General features: G+C 48.9%; 1 protein-coding gene across 1 annotated transcript in view; it reads left to right on the forward strand.

Moving 5' to 3' along the window:
* Positions 1–19,963, forward strand: part of LOC115474547 (adenylate cyclase type 5-like) — a 561,227-nt gene that overhangs the window by 314,526 nt on the left and 226,738 nt on the right. Inside the window, exon 7 of the mRNA XM_030210051.1 lies at positions 17,880–18,021. Coding sequence (XP_030065911.1) covers positions 17,880–18,021 — 142 coding nt within the window. The remainder of the gene's footprint in view (positions 1–17,879; positions 18,022–19,963) is intronic.

The following is a 19,963-nucleotide window of genomic DNA, read 5'->3' on the forward strand; positions in this document are numbered from 1 at the left end:
AATTAAAAAAGAAGCCTGTTAGTAGAGGCAGAGGCTCATGGGGGTCTCTTAGTGCCTCGAGGTTGTTAAACTCGGGTGGCCGAGTCCCTCCCCCCATGTCCTCCCTTGTCTTCTGTGTGTAACTGAAAAAAAAACAACCCCCTTCCCACAGAACACAGATTTATTCAGCCGTTTCAGCAAAGCTCTGCTCAGACGGAAGGTTTCCTCAGGCTGTTCGGGAGAAGAGCTTTAGAGGCAGGGAGAGGCAGCTGCTTTAAAAAAAAAAAAGAAAGAAATTCTAAGGGGAGCGTTTTTTTCTCTAAGCCTCTGTTGCTCTGCATTTTCTACGGGAAGACAGCTCCCGGTCTCCCCTGCTGCAGCTGACCTCTTCTTGTTTTCAGCTCCTCAGTGTTTGTTGCGTCTCGGGGCAGGGGCTGTTTGGGCTTGATGACCGAAAAGCAGGAAAAGTTCCATCGCTGTTCCGTTTGTCATTGACGGTGCGTAGGCGCAAGCGGTGCTTGTAAATTTTGCACCGTGGTTGACACATCGGTGCAGGACGGGGCAGGGGCAGTTAGAAAGTCAGTGCAGTCGGCGGGGGGGGGGGGCGGTTTGGCTTTGATGGCGCTGCTGGTTTCGGCGGGAAATGCCATTTTGGTTTCTCCTCTCGCTGATCCTTCTCTCCCTGCAGCGTCTGTCTCTGTGCCGGTTTCTCTGCCCCTGTCGTCTCCGGTTGTAGTTTCCTCAGCATCTGAAGGAGGATTTCCTCCTGAGTTTGTAGTTCAAATATATCAGGCTTTTTTTTATTACACAAATCTGCTCCTGCGGAAGCTCCGGTGAAGAGGCCTCAGGAGGGACAGTTAGTGGCTTCTAAAAGGCTCAGGCACTCCTGGGAAATTGATAAGGATTGTTATTCTGATCTAGACCAGGAAATGCCAGCTTTGGAGGACCCAGATGTGTTACCAGAGGAGCTGTCACAGCCTGAGGAGGATGTGGAAGCTCTCCCTCCGGCCAAAGATCCATCGGTGGTGAGAATTTTTCATAAGGATGACCTACAGGAGCTTATTTCATTGGTGTCCACTACCTTGCGTTTTGAGGTATTTGTGACCTGGATTGTCCACTGTTAGTAACAGGATGCTGGGCTCAATGGACCTTTGGTCTTTCCCAGTATGGCAATACTTATGAGGAACAGCCGACTTCTACCTCGGAACCCAGAAAGGTTGATTTACTGGTGAAAGGTATTCGGCGACCAGGTAGGACCTTCCCAATGCATCAGGATATTAGGGATATCGTTCAAGCGCAGTGGGAGGTGCCTGATTCTGCCTTTCTCCTTGCTAGATCTATGGTATGTCTATATCCGGTCCCAGATTCAAGCAAAGAGCTTTTGCGCCCTCCGGTTGTGGATGTGGTCGTCTCAGCGGTCACCAAGCGTAATACAGTTCCCGTATATGGGGGCACCGCTCTTAAGGATGTCCAGGATCGCCGTATAGAGTCCTTGTTAAAACACACATTTCCATATCATCAAGCTGATCAATCCATAGACTGGTGGGTTGTGTCCATCTACCAGCAGGTGGAGATAGAGAGCAAACTTTGCCTCCCTATATGTGGTCATGTGCTGCCGGAAACTCCTCAGTATGTTCTCTATCTCAGCAGGTGGTGGTCACGCACAGCAGCAGCTCTGGCTAGGCCTCCAAGCCTAATTTTTAGGTTTTGTTGAGTGCCTGGGGTTGAGGGCTCTTTTGAGCAAGTGCAAACCTGGTGGTGCCAGGTCCCTCCTTTTCTCCCCCCTCCCGCTGGCTCCGTTAAAAAAAAAAAAAATTTTGAACGTCCTTAAAGGCGTTTATTTCGACGTTTATTTAAGCGTCTATTGCAGCTACTCACTGGGACACCAGGTCGTTACAACTCGGAGCGGACAGCAGGTAATTTTTACCTTTTTATAGCGGGCAGGGGGTTCCCCGATTCTTCTCCTCGTGGCATATGGTCGGAGGGCGAGGGCGCAAAGGGTCGCTCCCCGGATCGCTTGAGCGCTTCTAGAGGGGATGCGGGGGTCTTACAGCCTGATTCGCCCTTGTTGGGTGACAGTTTCATGACCGATGAATGTCCCGGTCCTTCCTCCGGCGTGGCGGTTTTTCCCGCCATAAACGCCCATCCCCCGCTCCTCGCCTCCGCCATCTTGGCCGGCCACGCGGCTCGGACGGCTTCTTCGTGGGCCACCCTTGAGGTTGGAGACATTAATGCCATGAACGCCCTTAATTTGGGTGACGGCACAAAAGCGGCTAAAGTTAAGCGCCGTTCTTCCCGCGCGGCTCCTTCGCGGAGTGTCGCGCCGGACGCCATTTTGGATGCGCAGCATGTCTCTCTCCCGCTCTTGCGAGCGCCGGTTGAGGGTGCGTCTAGGGCTGTTGCCCAGGCTGCGGAAGTGCACAGTCTGGGGGGTTTCTCCCCCGAGTTTGTTTTGCTGCTGCATCAGGCTTTCCTCATGCAAAACGCTGCCCCTGCTCCCTCGTCTGGTAAAGAGGTTGAGGTTCCCAGAGGTAAACGCCCTCGGGTTGATTCCCAGGCCTTGGAGGAATTTGTCTCCTCCGATGTAGATGAGGGCAGCGTGTCTGAGATCTCCCAACGGTCCTTTGCGGATTCCTTGGAGGAGACGGATCCCCGCTCGGATGGAGCGGATGACCCCTCTGCAGCGCGGCTTTTTAGCCCAGGGGATTTGCCCAACCTGTTGTTACAGGCCATGGACACTTTGAAGATTTCCTCTCCGGAGGACGTCTCTCCCTCAGCCCCTGTTGGCTCTGCCATTATGCTGGGGACGAAGCGCCCGCCTAGAACCTTCCACGTGCATGATGCCATGCACACCCTAATTTCGGCTCAATGGGATGTCCCAGAAGTGAGCCTTAAAGTGGCTAGGGCTATGTCCCGCCTCTATCCTTTGGCTGTGAGTGAACGTGAGGCCTATCTGTGGTCTACCGTGGATTCTTTAATCACTGCGGTGACTAAGAAAACGGCGTTGCCGGTGGAAGGTGGCACGGCCCTAAAGGACGCCCAAGACAGAAGATTGGAGGCGGCCTTAAGGTCGTCCTTTGAGGCGGCTGTTAAGTTTGCAGGCCTCAGTTTGCGGCTCCTATGTGGCCAGGGCGTGCCTGACTATGGTGCAGCGGGCTTCCCCCTCGGATCATTCCTTGAGGGCTGATTGGCCGGCCCTGGAATCGGGCTTAGCCTATTTGGCAGACTTGCTGTATGATGTCTTGAGGGCCTCAGCGAAAGGCATGGCTCAGACAATCTCTGCGCGGCGGTGGCTTTGGCTGAAACATTGGTCTGCTGACCACGCCTCTAAATCCCGCCTGGCTAGGTTGCCTTTTAAAGGCAAGCTGCTCTTTGGGGTCGAGCTGGACAAAATCGTGACCGATCTCGGCACGTCTAAGGGCAAGAAATTACCAGAGGTCAGGGCTCGGGCTAGTTCTCGTCCCGGTACCTCCAGAGGACGGTTGCAGGAAGCCCGTCGGTACCGCCCGGGCAAGTCGGGTTCCTCTGCCCCCTCTTCCTTCAAGAGGAATTTCTCCCCCAAGCAGCATTCCTTTCGCAGAGACCGCCGTCCCGGAGGTGCTCCCTCCGGTCCTCCCCCAGGGTCTCGTACCCAATGACGGGGTCTTGGTCCACGCCCCAGTGCAGATTGGAGGACGGCTGTCCTCGTTTCTGGGCGAGTGGACCACAATAACTTCAGACGCGTGGGTGCTGGAAGTCATCAGAGACGGCTACAAACTAGAGTTCTGCCGACCCTTAAAAGACGGGTTTGTACTCTCTCCCTGCAAGTCTCCGGTCAAAGCTGTGGCAGTGCAGCAGATCTTGGACAATCTGATCCGCCTGGGCGCGGTCGTTCCAGTGCCAGAAAGTCAGCTTGGCAAGGGACGTTACTCCATTTACTTTGTGGTACCAAAGAAAGGAGGTTCTGTCCGGCCTATCCTCGACCTCAAAGGGGTCAATCGGGCCTTGAAAGTGCGGCACTTTCGCATGGAGACTCTCCGCTCTGTTATAGCGGCAGTGAAGGCAGGAGAGTTCCTGGCATCCTTGGACATCAAGGAAGCGTACCTGCATATTCCCATCTGGCCTCCTCATCAACGCTTTCTGCGTTTTGCAGTCCTGGGACGACACTTCCAGTTCAGAGCCCTCCCTTTCGGGTTGGCTACTGCTCCGCGGACCTTTTCCAAAGTAATGGTGGTCATCGCGGCCTTCCTACGAAAGGAAGGGGTACAAGTCCATCCTTATCTGGACGACTGGTTGATCCGAGCCCCCTCTTATGCAGAGTGCGGCAAAGCTGTGGACCGGGTAGTTGCTCTTTTGAGCTCCCAGGGATGGATCATCAACTGGGAGAAGAGCCAGCTGCGCCCGACTCAGTCCCTGGGAGTTCGATTCGACACCCAAGTGGGCAGAGTTTTCCTGCCAGACAATCGGATTGTCAAACTTCAGGCTCAGGTGGACCAGTTCCTAGTAGCCTCTCCCCTTCGGGCTTGGGACTATGTGCAGCTGTTGGGCTCTATGACGGCCACGATGGAAGTTGTGCCCTGGGCCAGGGCTCATATGAGACCACTTCAACACTCTTTGCTGCAGCGCTGGACTCCGATGTCGGAGGATTATGCTGTGCGCCTTCCCTTGGACCCAGCAGTGCGCAAGGCGCTGAGCTGGTGGATGCAGACAGACAAGTTGTCTGCGGGAATGCCTCTGGTGACCCCAGAGTGGATTGTCGTCACGACGGACGCCTCGTTGTCGGGCTGGGGAGCCCACTGCTTGGGAAGGACAGCGCAGGGGCTGTGGTCTCCTGCAGAGGCAAAGTGGTCTATCAACCTCCTGGAACTCAGAGCCATTCGGTTGGCGCTTTTGGAGTTCATCCCGGTACTGGTGTTGAAGCCTGTACGGGTCCTGTCGGACAATGCCACGGCTGTGGCCTATGTCAACCGCCAGGGAGGTACCAAGAGCGCCCCTCTAGCCAAGGAGGCTATGAATCTTTGCCAGTGGGCGGAAGCGAACCTGGAGCAGCTTTCAGCGGCCCACATTGCCGGAGTCATGAATGTCAAGGCGGACTTTCTCAGTCGCCATACCTTGGAGCCCGGAGAGTGGCAGCTATCTGCTCAGGCGTTCTTGGACATCACGAAGCGCTGGGGCCAGCCGAGCCTAGATCTGATGGCGTCATCGGCCAATTGCCAAGTGCCGCGCTTTTTCAGCAGAGGACGGGACCCTCGATCCCTGGGAGTAGATGCTCTTCTCCAACAGTGGCCGACACAAGAGCTTCTCTATGTGTTCCCGCCCTGGCCCATGTTGGGCAGGGTGCTAGACCGGGTGGCAAAGCATCCCGGCAGGGTAATCCTGGTGAGTCCGGATTGGCCCAGGCGTCCCTGGTATGCGGACTTGATCAGGCTCTCAGTCGACGATCCTCTGCGGCTGCCAGTGGAGCAGGGCCTGTTACATCAGGGTCCCGTGGTGATGGAGGATCCCTCCCCCTTTGGTCTTACGGCCTGGCTATTGAGCGGCAGCGTCTGAGGAAGAAGGGCTTCTCAGACAAGGTCATCGCCACTATGCTGAGAGCGAGGAAGCGCTCTACTTCTACTGCTTACGCCAGGGTTTGGCGTATCTTTGCAGCGTGGTGTGAAGCAGGCTCACTTTCTCCCTTCACTGCTCCAATTTCTTCAGTGTTGGCGTTCCTGCAAGAAGGTCTGGAGAAAGGCCTGTCGCTCAGTTCCCTTAAAGTCCAGGTAGTGGCTCTGGCTTGCTTCAGGGGCCGCCTGAAGGGTGCTTCCCTGGCTTCGCAGCCAGATGTGGTGCGCTTTCTCAAGGGAGTTAATCACCTGCGCCCTCCTCTGCACTCAGTGGTGCCTGCGTGGAATCTCAACCTGGTGCTAAGAGCATTGCAGAAGCCGCCTTTTGAACCCTTGTCGAGGGCATCTCTGAAAGACCTGACGTTGAAAGCAGTCTTTTTGGTGGCTATCACTTCAGCCAGAAGAGTTTCCGAGCTCCAGGCACTCTCATGTCGAGAGCCTTTTCTGCAGTTCACTGAGGCAGGAGTGACTATTCGCACAGTGCCTTCCTTCCTGCCCAAGATTGTTTCTCGCTTCCATGTGAATCAGCAGCTCTGTCTCCCTTCCTTTCGTAGGGAGGACTACCCAGAGGAGTACTCTGCTCTTAAATATCTGGATGTGAGACGAGTCATCATCAGATACTTGGAAGTGACCAATGAGTTCCGGAAATCGGATCATCTGTTTGTCCTGTTTGCAGGTCCTCGTAAGGGTCTGCAGGCTGCTAAGCCTACAGTGGCAAGATGGGTCAAGGAAGCCATTGCAGCGGCTTATGTGGCCGCGGGGAAGGTGCCGCCTATCCAGCTGAAGGCTCACTCCACGAGAGCTCAGGCGGCCTCGATGGCAGAGGCCGGATCCGTCTCCTTGGAAGAGATATGCAAGGCGGCAACTTGGGCTTCGGCTCATACATTCTCCAAGCATTACCGTTTGACTGTGGCTGCACGGGCGGAGGCCCGGTTTGGAGCTTCAGTGTTGAGGTCAGGGATTTCAATGTCCCGCCCTGGGTGAGTACTGCTTCGGTACATCCCACCAGTCTATGGATTGATCAGCTTGATGATATGGAAGGTAAAATTATGTATAATCATACCTGATAATTTTCTTTCCATTAATCATAGCTGATCAATCCATAGCCCCTCCCAGATATCTGTACTGTTTTTATTCTGGTTGCATTTCAGGTTCAAGTTTAGTCTTCAGTTACTTCAGAAAGACTTCGTGTTCAAGTTTTTTCACTTGGATTCTTCAAGAGTTAAGACGAGTTTGTGTTACAGTGAGCTGCTGCATTCCTCTCCCCTCCGTTTTACGGGGCTGGATTGAGACTTAAAATTCTGCCGGCACTCCCTCCCGCTTCGTGCGGCTGTAGGGCAGCTTTGTACCCCTCCCGCTTCGGCGGTGTTAGGGTCAGTCAGCTCCTCCCGCGGTTGCGGTTGCAGGATAAGCCAGATCCCCCCGCATCGGCGGGTGTGGTGTCCCTCCCCCGCTCCGCGGGGATGAGCTGGACGGATTCCCCTCCCCCACTTGTGTGGGGATGAGCTGGGTTAATTCCCCTCCCCCGTTTCGGCGGTGGTGAGCTGGGCAGAGTGTCCCTTCGTGGGTGTGATTCTCTAAGTGCTGAGTCCTGCGGATGGAGCTTTGATATCGACATACTGAGGAGTTTCCGGCAGCACATGACCACATATAGGGAGGCAAAGTTTGCTCTCTATCTCCACCTGCTGGTAGATGGACACAACCCACCAGTCTATGGATTGATCAGCTATGATTAATGGAAAGAAAATTATCAGGTATGATTATACATAATTTTACCTTGATGTCTCTGCTCTGGCAGTACAGGCGGCTGTTTGTGGTTCTTTGGTGGCGAGGGCCTGTTTTCGTTGGTTGGAGAAAGTTTTAGATTGTAATTCTGATGATCTTTCTGCAATAGATGCCGAAGTGGCAAAATTGGAGATGGGATCGGTATTTTTAGCGGATGCTCTTTATGATTTACTGCAAGCCTTTTCTAAGTCTATGGCATTATCTGTGTTGGCTCGTCGCTCTCTTTGGCTTCGTGGTTGGTTGGCGGATGCAGCTTCTTAGTCCAAGCTTAGTAAATTTCCTTTTAAAGGTTCTCTACTGTTTGGTGGTGAGTTAGATAAGCTGGTCTGCAGCCTTGGGGACACTAAGGGTCCCAGGCTTCCTGAAGATCGTCCCAGAGGGGCTGGATGTGTTGGTTTTTTGGACCTTGGTAGAGACAGGGATTTTCGACGTTTTAGACCCGGCAGGGCAGTTCCACTTCAACGTTCTAGGTTTTTCCAGAGGACCCATTCCTTTCGCGGCAGTCGAAGAGGTGGTCAAGAGATGGGAGCCTCCTTCTCAGCTTCTTCCCGTCCTCAGCAATGAAGGTTTGCGGGTCCAACCTCCTGTTCCGGTAGGTGCTCGGTTGGCCCAATTTCCGATCAGTGGGTTCCAGAGGTTATTTGAGACGGGTACGCCTTAGAGTTTGCTCATCCGTTGTCAGATGCGTTCTTGGAGTCTCCCTGCCGTTCTTGGCTCAAAGTGAGAGCTGTCAGGGACACTCTGTGCAGATTACTAGATCTTTGGACAATTTGTCCGGTTCCTTTGGCAGAGCTTCGCCAAGGTCGGTACTCCATTTATTTCCTGGTTCCCAAGAAGGAGGGTTCCTTCAGGCCGATTCTAGATCTCAGGGTGGTCAATCAGGTTCTCAGAGTGCCTTCTTTTCGCATGGAGACTTTGTGATTGGTCATTGTGGCGGTTCGTCCCGGGATGTTTCTGGTGGCTCTCGATCTCACGGAGGCTTATTTGCATATCCCGATTCGTCCTGCGCATCAGTGCTTTCTTCATTTTGCGGTGGTAGTGGCGGCTGCCCTCAGAACGGAAGGCATTTTGGTCCATCCTTATTTAGACGATTGGTTGATCTGAGCAAAATCATACCAGGAGAGCATTCAGGCTATGGCTCGCATAATAGACTTCTTGCAGTCCCTAGGTTGGGTGGTGAATGTGCAGAAGAGTCGTCTGCAGCCTGCTCAGTTGTTGGATTACCTGGGAGTATGTTTCGACACGCAACAGGGCCGAGGTTTTCTTCCACCGGCTCGAATTATCAAGCTACAGCTTCACATTTGCCAGTTGTTGCAGACCTCGAGGCCACCGGCCAGGGATTATCTTCAAGTCCTGGGTTCCATGGCGGCAACGATCAAGGCAGTGCCCTGGGCCAGGGCTCACATGAGACATTTGCAGAGCTCTCTCCTGTCAAGGTGGTAATCGTAGAAAGACTTGCTGCATCACAGATTGCCTCTTCCCGCTCATGTGAGGAGCAGCCTTCATTGGTGGCTTCGGGACACTAATCTGACCAAAGGAATGCCTTTGGAACAGCCCAGATGGATAGTGGTCACCACAGACGCCAGTCTCAAGGGCTGGGGAGCTCACTGTCAGGGGCAGTACGCTCAAGGCCTCTGGGTTCCTCAAGAGAGCTCTTACCCGATCAACCTGTTAGAGACCAGAGCAATTCAGCTAGCTCTCCAGGCTTTTCTCCATCTATTGAAGGGAGAGTCAGTCCGCATTATGTCAATCGGCAAGGGGGGATGAGGAGTCAGCTGTTGGAGCAGGAGGCATCACTTCTGTTACAATGGGTGGAAGTGCATCTGGTCGCCCTCTCTATGTCGCATGTGGCAGGAGTTCAGAATGTCCAAGCGGATTTTCTCAGTCAAAACATGCTAGATCCCGGGGAGTAGGATCTGGGCGACGTATCGTTTTGGTTGGTGGTGATGTGTTGGGGGCTTTCCATGATGGATTTCTTTGCCTCATCTCTCAATGCGAAAGTTCCGTTGTTCTTCAGTTGTCGCAAAGATCACAAAGCACAAGGGGTAGATGTTCTTCTTCAGCCCTGGCTGGCCGGTCTTTTTTACGCTTTTCCTCCTTGGCCTCTAATAGGACGTCTACTTCAGAAAATCGAGTCGTTCAGAGGACTCATGATTTTGGTGGCACCGGATTGGCCTCGCAGGCCATGGTACGCCGATCTCCGACGTCTGCTGGTAGGGGATCCTCTCAGGCTTCCGAATCTGAGAGGTCTTCTGGTGCAGGGTCCAGTAGATCTTCCCGATCCGGGTCGATTCTGTCTTATGGCCTGGCCCTTGAGCGGGCCAAGTTGACGAAGAAGGGATTCTCTGCTAACGTAGTCACTACTATGCTTCGTTCTCGTCGGCGCTCTACTTCCTTGAATTATGTTCAGACTTGGAGAATCTTTGAGGCATGGTGTGAGGAGCTTGGTTGTTCTCCGTTATGTACCTCAGTCCCGCAAATTTTGGATTTTCTTCAGCGCAGTTTTGACAAGGGCCTGGCTTTGGCTTCCCTTAAGGTGCAGATTGCGGCACTTTTCTGTTTTCAAGGTCGTGTCCAGGTAAGTCTCTAGCTACACATCCGGATGTTCTCAGGCTTTTGCGAGGGGCAAACCTCATTTGTCCACCAATTCGCTATTCGTTTTCCTCGCTGGGACCTTAATTTTGTGCTTTCGGTCCTTACCAAACCTCCCTTTGAGCCTTTGTCTTCCTGTTCTTTGAAGGATTTGACTCTGAAGGCAGTGTTCTTAGTGGCTATCGCCTCAGCTAGGCGAGTGTTGGAGTTGCAAGCTCTTTCGTGTAGGTCGCCGTTTTTGGAGTTCAGCTTGGATCGAGTAGTTTTGTGACCGGTTCCTTCTTTTCTTCCTTTCTTGATTCCTTTTCATTTGTCCCAACCGGTGGTGTTGCCAGTATTAGGTTCTTTCTCCAGATCTGAGGAGGAGCGTCGCTTGAAGTATTTGGATGTCAAACAAGTTTTGAAGCATTATGTCAAATCTACGGAGGAGTTTTGTCAGTCTGATCGTCTGTTTATTCTGACTGGCGGGACTCACAAGGGACTCATGGTTTCCAAGCCCACTATTTCACGATGGCTTAAGGAAATGATAGCCTCAGCTTACCTTCTCTCCGTGAAATCAGTTCTGGAAGGGGTTAAAGATCACTCTACCAGACGTCAGGCCACATCTTGGGCGGAGCGCGGTCTAGTGCCTCCTGAGGACATTTGTTGGGCGACGACTTGGTCTTCTCTGCATTCCTTCTCTAAGCATTATCGGTTGGATGTTCTCGGTCGTCAACAGCTCGTGTTCGGGACATCAATCTTATCGGCGGGGCTGCTAGGTTCCCACCCTTGATTTGCTGCTTTGTTACTTCCCATCAGTCAGATTCTGGGCCTGTCCGGAGGGACGCTAAGGAAGGAGAAATTAGACCTTACCTGCTAATTTGCTTTCCTTTAGTCCCTCCGGACTGGCCCAGATCCCTCCCTTTATATGTTCTGAGTCTTCAGTAACTAGCTATTCCTTTTTTCTTGGGTTGCTTCTTTGCGGTTCCATTGTTTAAAAAAAAATATATATGTCCTTGTTCTTTGTTGGGCATGATATGTTAAGGCATATGGTATTGTTCTCTAATATTTCGGTGGCACACACCCTCTGTTGGCAATGTGCCGGTGGCTGCTCAGGCTTTCGGATGCACAGATCATTTCCTTCCTAATTTGCTTCCTTCTGCTTTGGTACTTTATTACTGGATCTCTCTCTAGCTGGCAAGGGCTCTTATTGGCTCTCTAGAGAGTCACAGTTTTTTTTCTCAGTCTCCACCTGCTGGAAGGCGTGCACAACCCATCAGTCACATTCTAGGCTGATCCAGAGGGACTAAAGGAAACAAATTAGCAGGTAAGGTCTAATTTTTCCTTATCCAGTCAGTCACTTTAACGCCCATAACAAGGGCACTCAGTTTATTTATTAACATAGTAACATAGTAGATGACGGCAGAAAAAGACCTGCACGGTCCATCCAGTCTGCCCAACAAGATAAACTCATATGTGCTACTTTTTGTGTATACCTTATCTTGATTTGTATCTGCCATTTTCAGGGCACAGACCGTAGAAGTCTGCCCAGCACTAGCCCTGCCTCCCAACCACCAGCTCTGCCACCCAATCTCGGTTAAGCTTTTGAGGATCCATTCCTTCTGAACAGGATTCCTTTATGTTTATCCCACGCATGTTTGAATTCCGTTACCGTTTTCATCTCCACCACCTCCCGCGGGAATTTGTGAATTACCAAAAACAGATTCTAGAATATTTTATCATCATTTTGCTTTAGTCAACACTTATCCAGGATTTTTTTTTTGTTTGTTTGTTATTAATCAACTGTGGAACGAAGAACTCTAGGGCTGATGCAGAAAGCTAAGGTGTATGCAACTATTAATGGACAATGCAGAAAAGGGTGCTGCACAGAAGTCGTTGTGTAGTACACAATAATGGCTGCACAGTATATTAAAATGGATAGTAGACCCTTAGGTATTCCGCTGCAATGTCGTCTATGTAGAACTGTGTCAAAGACTTTGCTAAAATCTAAGGGGCCTTTTAATAAGGTGCGCTGAAAAATGGCCTGCGCTGTTGTAGCGTGTGTATTGGATGCGCGCAGGCCCATTTTTCAGCCGCCTGCAAAAAGGCCCTTTTTTGGGGCCGAAAATGGATATTTGAGAAAATAAAAATTGGCGCGCATCCATTTGGGGCCGGAGACATTACCACCATCCATTGACATAGCAGTAAGGTCTCAAGCGTTAACCGAGTGGTAATTGTCACCGCGCATACTGCCAATTATCGCCCGGTTAGCGCCTCGCGGTAGAAAATAAAAAATATTTTCAGACGCGCGTAAAAAATGGAATTACCGCCTGTGTCTCATGGTAGCCGGGCGGTAGTTCCAAATGGATGCGCGTTGGACACATGTAGGTGCCTACGCGCCTTAGTAAAAGGGCCCTAAATATACCACATCTAGCGTTCTCCCTTGATCCAACTCTCTGGTCACCCAGTCAAAGAAATTAATCAGATTTGTCTGACAAGACCTGCCTCTGATGAAACCATGCTTCCTCAGGTCCTGCAATCCATTGGATTCCAGAAACCTCAATACTCTGTTTTAAAAGCATTTCCATTAATTTACTTGCCAACATCATGCATCTTTTAACAAAATTTAAAAAAAAAAAACTGCACAAGCATTCTTTTCCAGTTTAAGGAGAAAATGCAGATGAGAAGCCTGTTTTTTTTTTTTTTAGATTTGTTTTTACAAGATAAATTAAAAATAAATCCCAGTGGTGGTGAGTAGGCAGTGTGCACACAGATACACTGCTGCATTTCTAGTTGCCCAGCAACAAAGGATACACTATCAGCCACATGACATTTAATAGACAGGCAGAGTAAATGGACAGCATGAAGCAGCCAGGTGAAAATGGAGATGTCTGCAGTTGGAAATTCCAGAAAGTTTAGAATCCTCCATTCTGTCCCTTCACTTGGATTATATCACTGTGTGCTACAGTAGAGAAGACTTGGGTTCAAGCCTGTTGTCTTCCTGGTCCACCTGGGTTCATCCTCCCCGTCTCATCTGCCCGCAACCTCGGAGTCATCTTTGACTCCTCTCTCTCCTTCTCTGCGCATATCCAGCAGATAGCCAAGACCTGTCGCTTCTTCCTCTTTAACATCAGCAAAATTCACCCTTTCCTCTCTGAACACACCACCCGAACTCTCGTCCACGCTCTCATTACCTCTCACCTGGACTACTGCAACTTACTCCTCACCGGCCTCCCACTTGGCCATCTATCCCCCCTTCAATCTGTTCAGAACTCTGCTGCACGTCTCATATTCCGCCAGAACCGATATACTCATATCACCCCTCTCCTCAGGTCACTTCACTGGCTTCCGATCAGATACCGCATTCAATTCAAGCTTCTCCTTCTTACCTACAAATGCACTCAGTCTGCTGCCCCTCACTATCTTTCTACCCTCATCTCCCCTTACGTTCCCGCCCGTAACCTCCGTTCACAGGATAAATCCCTCCTCTCAGAACCCTTCTCCACCACCGCCAACTCCAGGCTCCGCTCATTCTGCCTCGCCTCACCCTATGCTTGGAACAACCTTCCTGAGCCCTTACGCCAAGCCCCCTCCCTGCCCGTCTTCAAGTCTTTGCTTAAAGCCCACCTCTTCAATGCTGCGTTCGGCACCTAACCCTTACCGTTCAGTGAATCCAGACTGCCCCAATTTGACCGCCCCTATCGGACCGACCGTTCACTTGTCTATTAGATTGTAAGCTCTTTGAGCAGGGACTGTCTCTCTTTTGTTAAATTGTACAGCGCTGCGTAACCCTAGTAGCGCTCTAGAAATGTTAAGTAGTAGTAGTAGTATTTGCATTGTGGAGACAGTGCACTCGATCCTGAAGAAGGAGGGAAGGCAGCTGTCACTGCTGTGTGTGACCATAAAGAGCAGCACTGAGCGACCTTCTCAATGTCTCTGTCCCTGGAGGGACAAGAGGTTGAAGACAAAAATGTAGGGCCCTCTCTTCGCTTTGAGTATTTTCTTCCCCCTTCAAATAATCTCCCGTACCACTCCTGTGGTAGAACTCGTTCTTTGTGGTAGGGATGTGCATTCCTAAAGTCAGTTCGGTGGTGTGATTTGTATTCTAGTTCAACTGGGGAAGAGTGTGGTGAGGGAAGCAAGATGTTGGGGGAGATGGTCTGGGGAAGGGGAGAGAGAGAATGGGGTGGGGATGAGAGAGAGTGCTGGGGAGCAGACTTTATTTTAGTTAAGCATCACTTATTCCACAGGATTGAGTACACTAAATCAATTTAATGTGCATTAACCTACAAGTTATGGTGCATTAAGTTGATTAGCAAATGTTAAAAAGTTTTAGTGTATACTACAAACTTTTACTACTAGATATTCTCATATATAAGACTAGAAATGATGACTTCAAAATGCCTTTAAAGAAACAGGGTCATCTTCTCTATGGGTTATTTATCATAGCGGCTCATAAAATTAATTGCCCCCACACCCTCATCAGCTGCATCATCCAGCATCTCTCCCTTCACGTCCTGCCCTCTGTCAGCCTGTGGTTTGGTATCTCAGTCCCCCCCCCCCCTCCCCTCGTGTACCTTCAAACCTGTCTTCTATAGAGCAGCAGCAACATAGTGATATACCTAAGCTGCCTGCTGCTGCTCTGGACCACTTCCTGTGTGACCTGTTTTGCCCATTCAGAAACAGGAAATTGAGTCAGTCAGGGTAGAACAGGTGAGAGGGAGGGTTCCCAGAGCAGGCTGTAGGCAGCCTATGTGTATTGCTGTTCTGCCACTGCTCTACAGAAGGCTAGTTTGAAGGTACACAGCATGGGTGTGGGGGGGGGGGGGGGGGGGGGAATAGAGATGCCAAATCACGGGCTGGTGGAGGAAGAGGAGGGAGGAATGCCAGACAGTGCACTGGGGGAGTGGGGGTGGGAGAGAGAGATTGATGCTGGATAAAGGGAGGGAAGGATGGTGGGGAAGCACTGTTGGACCCAGAACTAGAGGGTAGGGAGACAGAGGGAGCAATGTTGGAGCAGGAGGTAGAGGGGAGAGAGGGAGAGGATGCAATGTTGAACTCAGAGGAGGAGGGAAGGGAGAGAAATGGAGCAACGTTGAACCCGTTTTCAACCTTGACTTATACATAGGTCACAGCAGAGTGTGGATGCACAAAACTCAAAGTACTGGATTTCAGATGAATTGATTTTAGTAAAATGGGAGAGTAGCTGAAGAAGGAGTTGACGGCATGGGAAGGCGTAAGTGAAGTTGAAAATCAGTGGTCCAAGTTGAAGGCTGCTATAAATATTGCAACTGATCGTTTTGTGAGGAAAGTAAACAAAAACAAGAGAAAAAGAAAGCCTATTTGGTTCTCCAAACAAGTAGCTGAAAAAATAACAGCAAAGGAGGCTTCGAACAAGAAATACAGAAGAACGCAACGAAAAGATCACGGAAAAGATTATCAGATTAAACTCAAAGAAGCAAAGAGGGAAATACGGCTAGTGAAAGTGCAGGTGGAATAAAAAATGGCTAAAGACGTAAAGAGAGGTGACAAAACCTTTTTCAGATATATTAGAAAAAGGAGAAAAGATAGGAATGGAATTGCAAGACTGAAAGATAATGAGAATGGCTATGTGGAGAGTGATGAGGGTAAAGCAAACGTACTAAACAATTACTTCTTTTCAGTGTTCACAGAAGAAAATCCTGGAGAAGGACTGTTGTCGGCCACCGAAGGAATATCTGGGAACAGAGTGGATATTACGCCGTTTACGGAAGAAAGCATTTATAAACAGCTTGAGAACCTGAAGGTGGACAAAGCTATGGGGCCGGATGGGATACATCCCAGGATACTGAGAGAGCTCAGGGAGGTCCTGGTGGGACCTCTTAAAGATTTATTTAATAGGTCTTTAGAGACGGGAGAGGTTCCGTGGGATTGGAGGCAAGCGAATGTGGTCCCCCTTCACAAAAGCGGACACAGGGAAGAAGTGAGAAACTACAGGCCGGTAAGTCTCACATCGGTGGTAGGAAAGTTAATGAAGTTGCTGCTGAAAGACAGGATAGTTAACTTTTTAGAAGCCAACGGGTTACAGGATCTGAGGCAACATGGCTTTATCAAAGGAAAATCCTGCCAAATGATTCTTATTGACTTCTTTACTGTGCGCAAGATGTAATCTACTTGGATTTCAGCAAAGCCTTTGATACAGTCCCTCACAGAAGACTCGTGAATAAGTTGAAAGGGCTGAACTTAGGACCCAAAATGGTGAACTGGATAGGAAACTGGTTGACTGACAGGCAGCAGAGGGTGGTAGTAAACGAAATCTACTCGGAGGAAATGAAGGTGAGCAGTGGAGTGCCTCAGGAGTCGGTGCTGGGGTTGATTCTGTTTAATATATTTGTGAGAGACCATTGCTGAATGGTTAGAAGGAAAGGTTTGCCTTTTTGCGGATGACACCATAAGAAGAGATCTCCAAAAGTTGGAAGAATGGTTGAGGGTCTGGCAGTTAAAATTTAATACTACTAAATCTCTGAGGTACAAAGTAGAATCCGTCTTCTAAATGGTATTAAAATATTACTAAAGCAAGAAACCACTAATATTCTATCTCAAAATACAAAACATACTTTAAATTTTCATATATATATAAATAAAGTGCTCAGACCAAGTGTATTCTGTGCTATAGGATCCATCTCCTCTATAATACACTTCTCCGACCATCATCACATTGAGTCCTGCCCTGCCTGCGTTATCACTAGAGTCAATTGTAAATCAGACACAAATTTCAAATTATCAAATGGTGAAATAGTCAAATAAATTCTCGACTTATCTGCAGAGCAGGTACTTCCAACTGTCGTCACTCAGTGTTCAAGAGAGAAGGATCCAAAATCAAACCCTTGTGCTTGTAATCCTAGCGTATCTCCTTATTCAACTTGTAACTCCTCTTCATTCTTGAATAAGGAGATACACTGGGATAGCAACCAGCAGAAGAAAGGAGGTGTTGATGCCCTTGTACAAGGAGAGCTACAAAAATGGTATGAGATTTGCATTGCAGACTATACAAGGAGAGACTTGCTGATCTGAACATGTATATCTTGGAAGAAAGGAGAAAAGGGGTGACATGATACAGACGTTCAAATATTTGAAAGGTATTAATCCACAAACAAACCTCTTCCAGAGACAGAAGGCAGTAAAACTAGAGGACATGAATTGAGGTTTAAGGGGGGGGCTGACTCGGGAATAATGTCAAGAAGTATTTTTTCATGGAGAGGGTGGTAGATGCTTGGAATGCCCTCCCGCGGGAGGTGGTGGAGATGAAAACGGTAACAGAATTCAAAAATGCGTGGGATAAGCACAAAGGAGTCCTGTTTAGAAGGAATGGATCCACGGAATCTTAACGAAGATTGGGCGGCAACACTGGTAACTGAGAAGCAAAGCCAGTGCTGGGCAGACTTCTCCGGTCTATGCCCTGATCGTGACTGAATAGATATGGATGGGCTGGAGTGTAGCTGTTTAAGGGGCTTCAACGTTAACTTCAGAAATTTTAGTACAAGAACAGTGCTGGGCAGACTTCTATGGCAAGGTCAGATCAAGACAGATATACATATGAAGTATCACATACCATGTGTAACGAGTTTTTCATGTTGGGCAGACTGGATGGATGACACAGGCCTATATCAGCCGTCATAGGCTATGTACTATGTACAGCATTTTTGACCATTTTTAGTTCCAGAAGTGCCCTTGACTTATACATGAGATCAACTTATGTTTATGGTAAAACAAATGTATGTGAAGTGAAACAAAAAAAAAGTCTGAAAACTATGAAAAAAACCCAAATGAACTGAAAGTTTTTGGTATGTTATTAGTACCACTTTTGTTATTTATCTTTCTGGAAGCTCGTTACGTTGTGGGAATACTATTGCACTCGGAAGAAGGTTAAGCATGTGAACACCAGCACTTGCAAATCATTTTTCTTTTTCTTCCATTAAGGCGAATCCACATTACGAAAGCAACACTGAGCTATTTGAATGGTGACTATGAAGTAGAACCAGGCTTTGGAGGAGAGCGTAATGCGTACCTTAAGGATCACAGTATTGAAACCTTCTTGATCGTGTGCTGCAGTCAGAAGCGGGTAAGAGGTTCAGCTTCATCAGTGGTTTACATAGAACGCTGAGATGGGAATTGAAATGCCCAGGTTGGGATGCTCACAACTCTCCAAGTATTTTACAAAAGGCTCTGCCAAACATGGAGCCTGTTGTGAAATACTCTGGGGATAGATAGATAGATATTGAGCATCAATTTTTAAAAACTGCACGTGGAGAACTAGAATATCCTGCTTACCCCAGATTGCCACATTTACAGCTTCTTAAAAAAAATGGATGCACCCTAAAGCAACAATACTCTCCCATCTCCACACCACCCCAAATCAGGCTCCCCCTGAATAACACCCCTCCACCCAACCTACATTGTTAACACAGAATAAGGGAGGAAAAAGCCTGAGCGAGCTCAGACTGCATTAGTCAAATATGGTTTGAGTTCTGTCATCAGCATAAAAAAATCTTTTTATTCACATTCAAGTTGCATTCTATATATCAATGCATTTTTATCCTATTATTTTATTTAAACTAAAATTGTTTACCCATCTCAAAATGCTTTTGGTAGCTTAATACATTTTTCTAAGGTTTATCACTTAAACATCCCTAATGAAGTCCCCTCACCCCCAACCCTCCCTCAGGTCCTGGCAGGGTCTCCCTGGTGTTTAGTGGGAGGCAGGAGTGATCCTCAGTTGCTTAGGCCTCTTCTGATGTCAGGTTCAAAATGGAACCGGACATCCCCTAGTGGTAGTCTTGTATTACTACCGCTAGGAATCAAGCTGCTAAATAAGAAGTGGACCGCTAGGGGTCAACTAGTTCAATTTTGAACCCAGCATCAGAAGGGGCAGGGGCAACCGGGGATTGCTTCCGCCCCCACTACACACCAGCAAGAACCCTGGTTGGATGGGAGCTGCCTGTGTCAGAGGGGTGCAAGGGTTGGTGGGAGTCCAGGGATTGACAAGGGCTCATGCCTTTGCTAGTGTGTGGCTTAGGGAGGGGTTCAGGGAAACTTAAATGAATATCAGAGGGTTTCTGGAATGCTTATATGAATGCCATCAGGGGTGTGTGGTGATAGGGGTTCTGTTGGTCTGTGCACCTGGCCCTCAAGGAAGGTGTAAAGGCTTACGTGGAGATGTTAAGGTCTCCGCATGTGTAAAGGTTGACGTGAAGATTTTAAGGTTTCCACATGTGTAAAGGCTGATATGAAGATATTAAGGTCTCCGTGTGTGTAAAGGTTGGTGTGGAGATTTTAAGTTTTTCACATGTATTCCACTTGTAAAATGGAAACTAGATGTGTAGATGTTCAACTCACTAACCACTTCCACACCACACCCCCTTATCTGTAGGTGGTGTGAGCTTCACATGTAAATAGCAGCATTCTAAAGTTGCTATTTGCACTGTTGTAGTTGATCTAGACAAGTAAAAGCTATTATTTATTCATGGAGATTCTTCTGTGCATGTGTAACTACAAGGTGTATTACTGCTACAACACCTGCAACTGATAAGTCAGCACCTTACTTTGTTTAATAGAATTGAAGAGTTTGACACAAGGCTCTGTTGGTTCTTTGCTGTGTAAAAGGCCTCTTCACAGACCGAGAACCTGGTCACTCACCCACACTATTATACTGCCTAAACACAGGCCTAAATTCTCCCTTTGGCAAATACCCCATGGAAAATACCCACACATACTTCCTTCTTGTATGTACACAAATGCTACCTCCCCCCCCCCCCCCCCCCCCCCACCAATGACTCCACTCAGGTTGGTAAAATTCTTCACATACAGGATGTATCTGTGTAAGATTTTGTACGTATTGGATTGGCACTTTTGTAAAAGGCCCTTTCTCTGCATAGAGCAGTTCTACCTGTGGAAATGCCCCTTAAATTGACTTCCTAACTGAACAAGACTAACATTGGAAATATTTACTATTCAGGATGTATTTTCAAAAACTTTAACCTGTTATCCTAAGATATTTATATATG

The sequence above is a fragment of the Microcaecilia unicolor genome, chromosome 7 (genome assembly GCF_901765095.1).
Source record: "Microcaecilia unicolor chromosome 7, aMicUni1.1, whole genome shotgun sequence".
Taxonomy (NCBI): domain Eukaryota; kingdom Metazoa; phylum Chordata; class Amphibia; order Gymnophiona; family Siphonopidae; genus Microcaecilia; species Microcaecilia unicolor.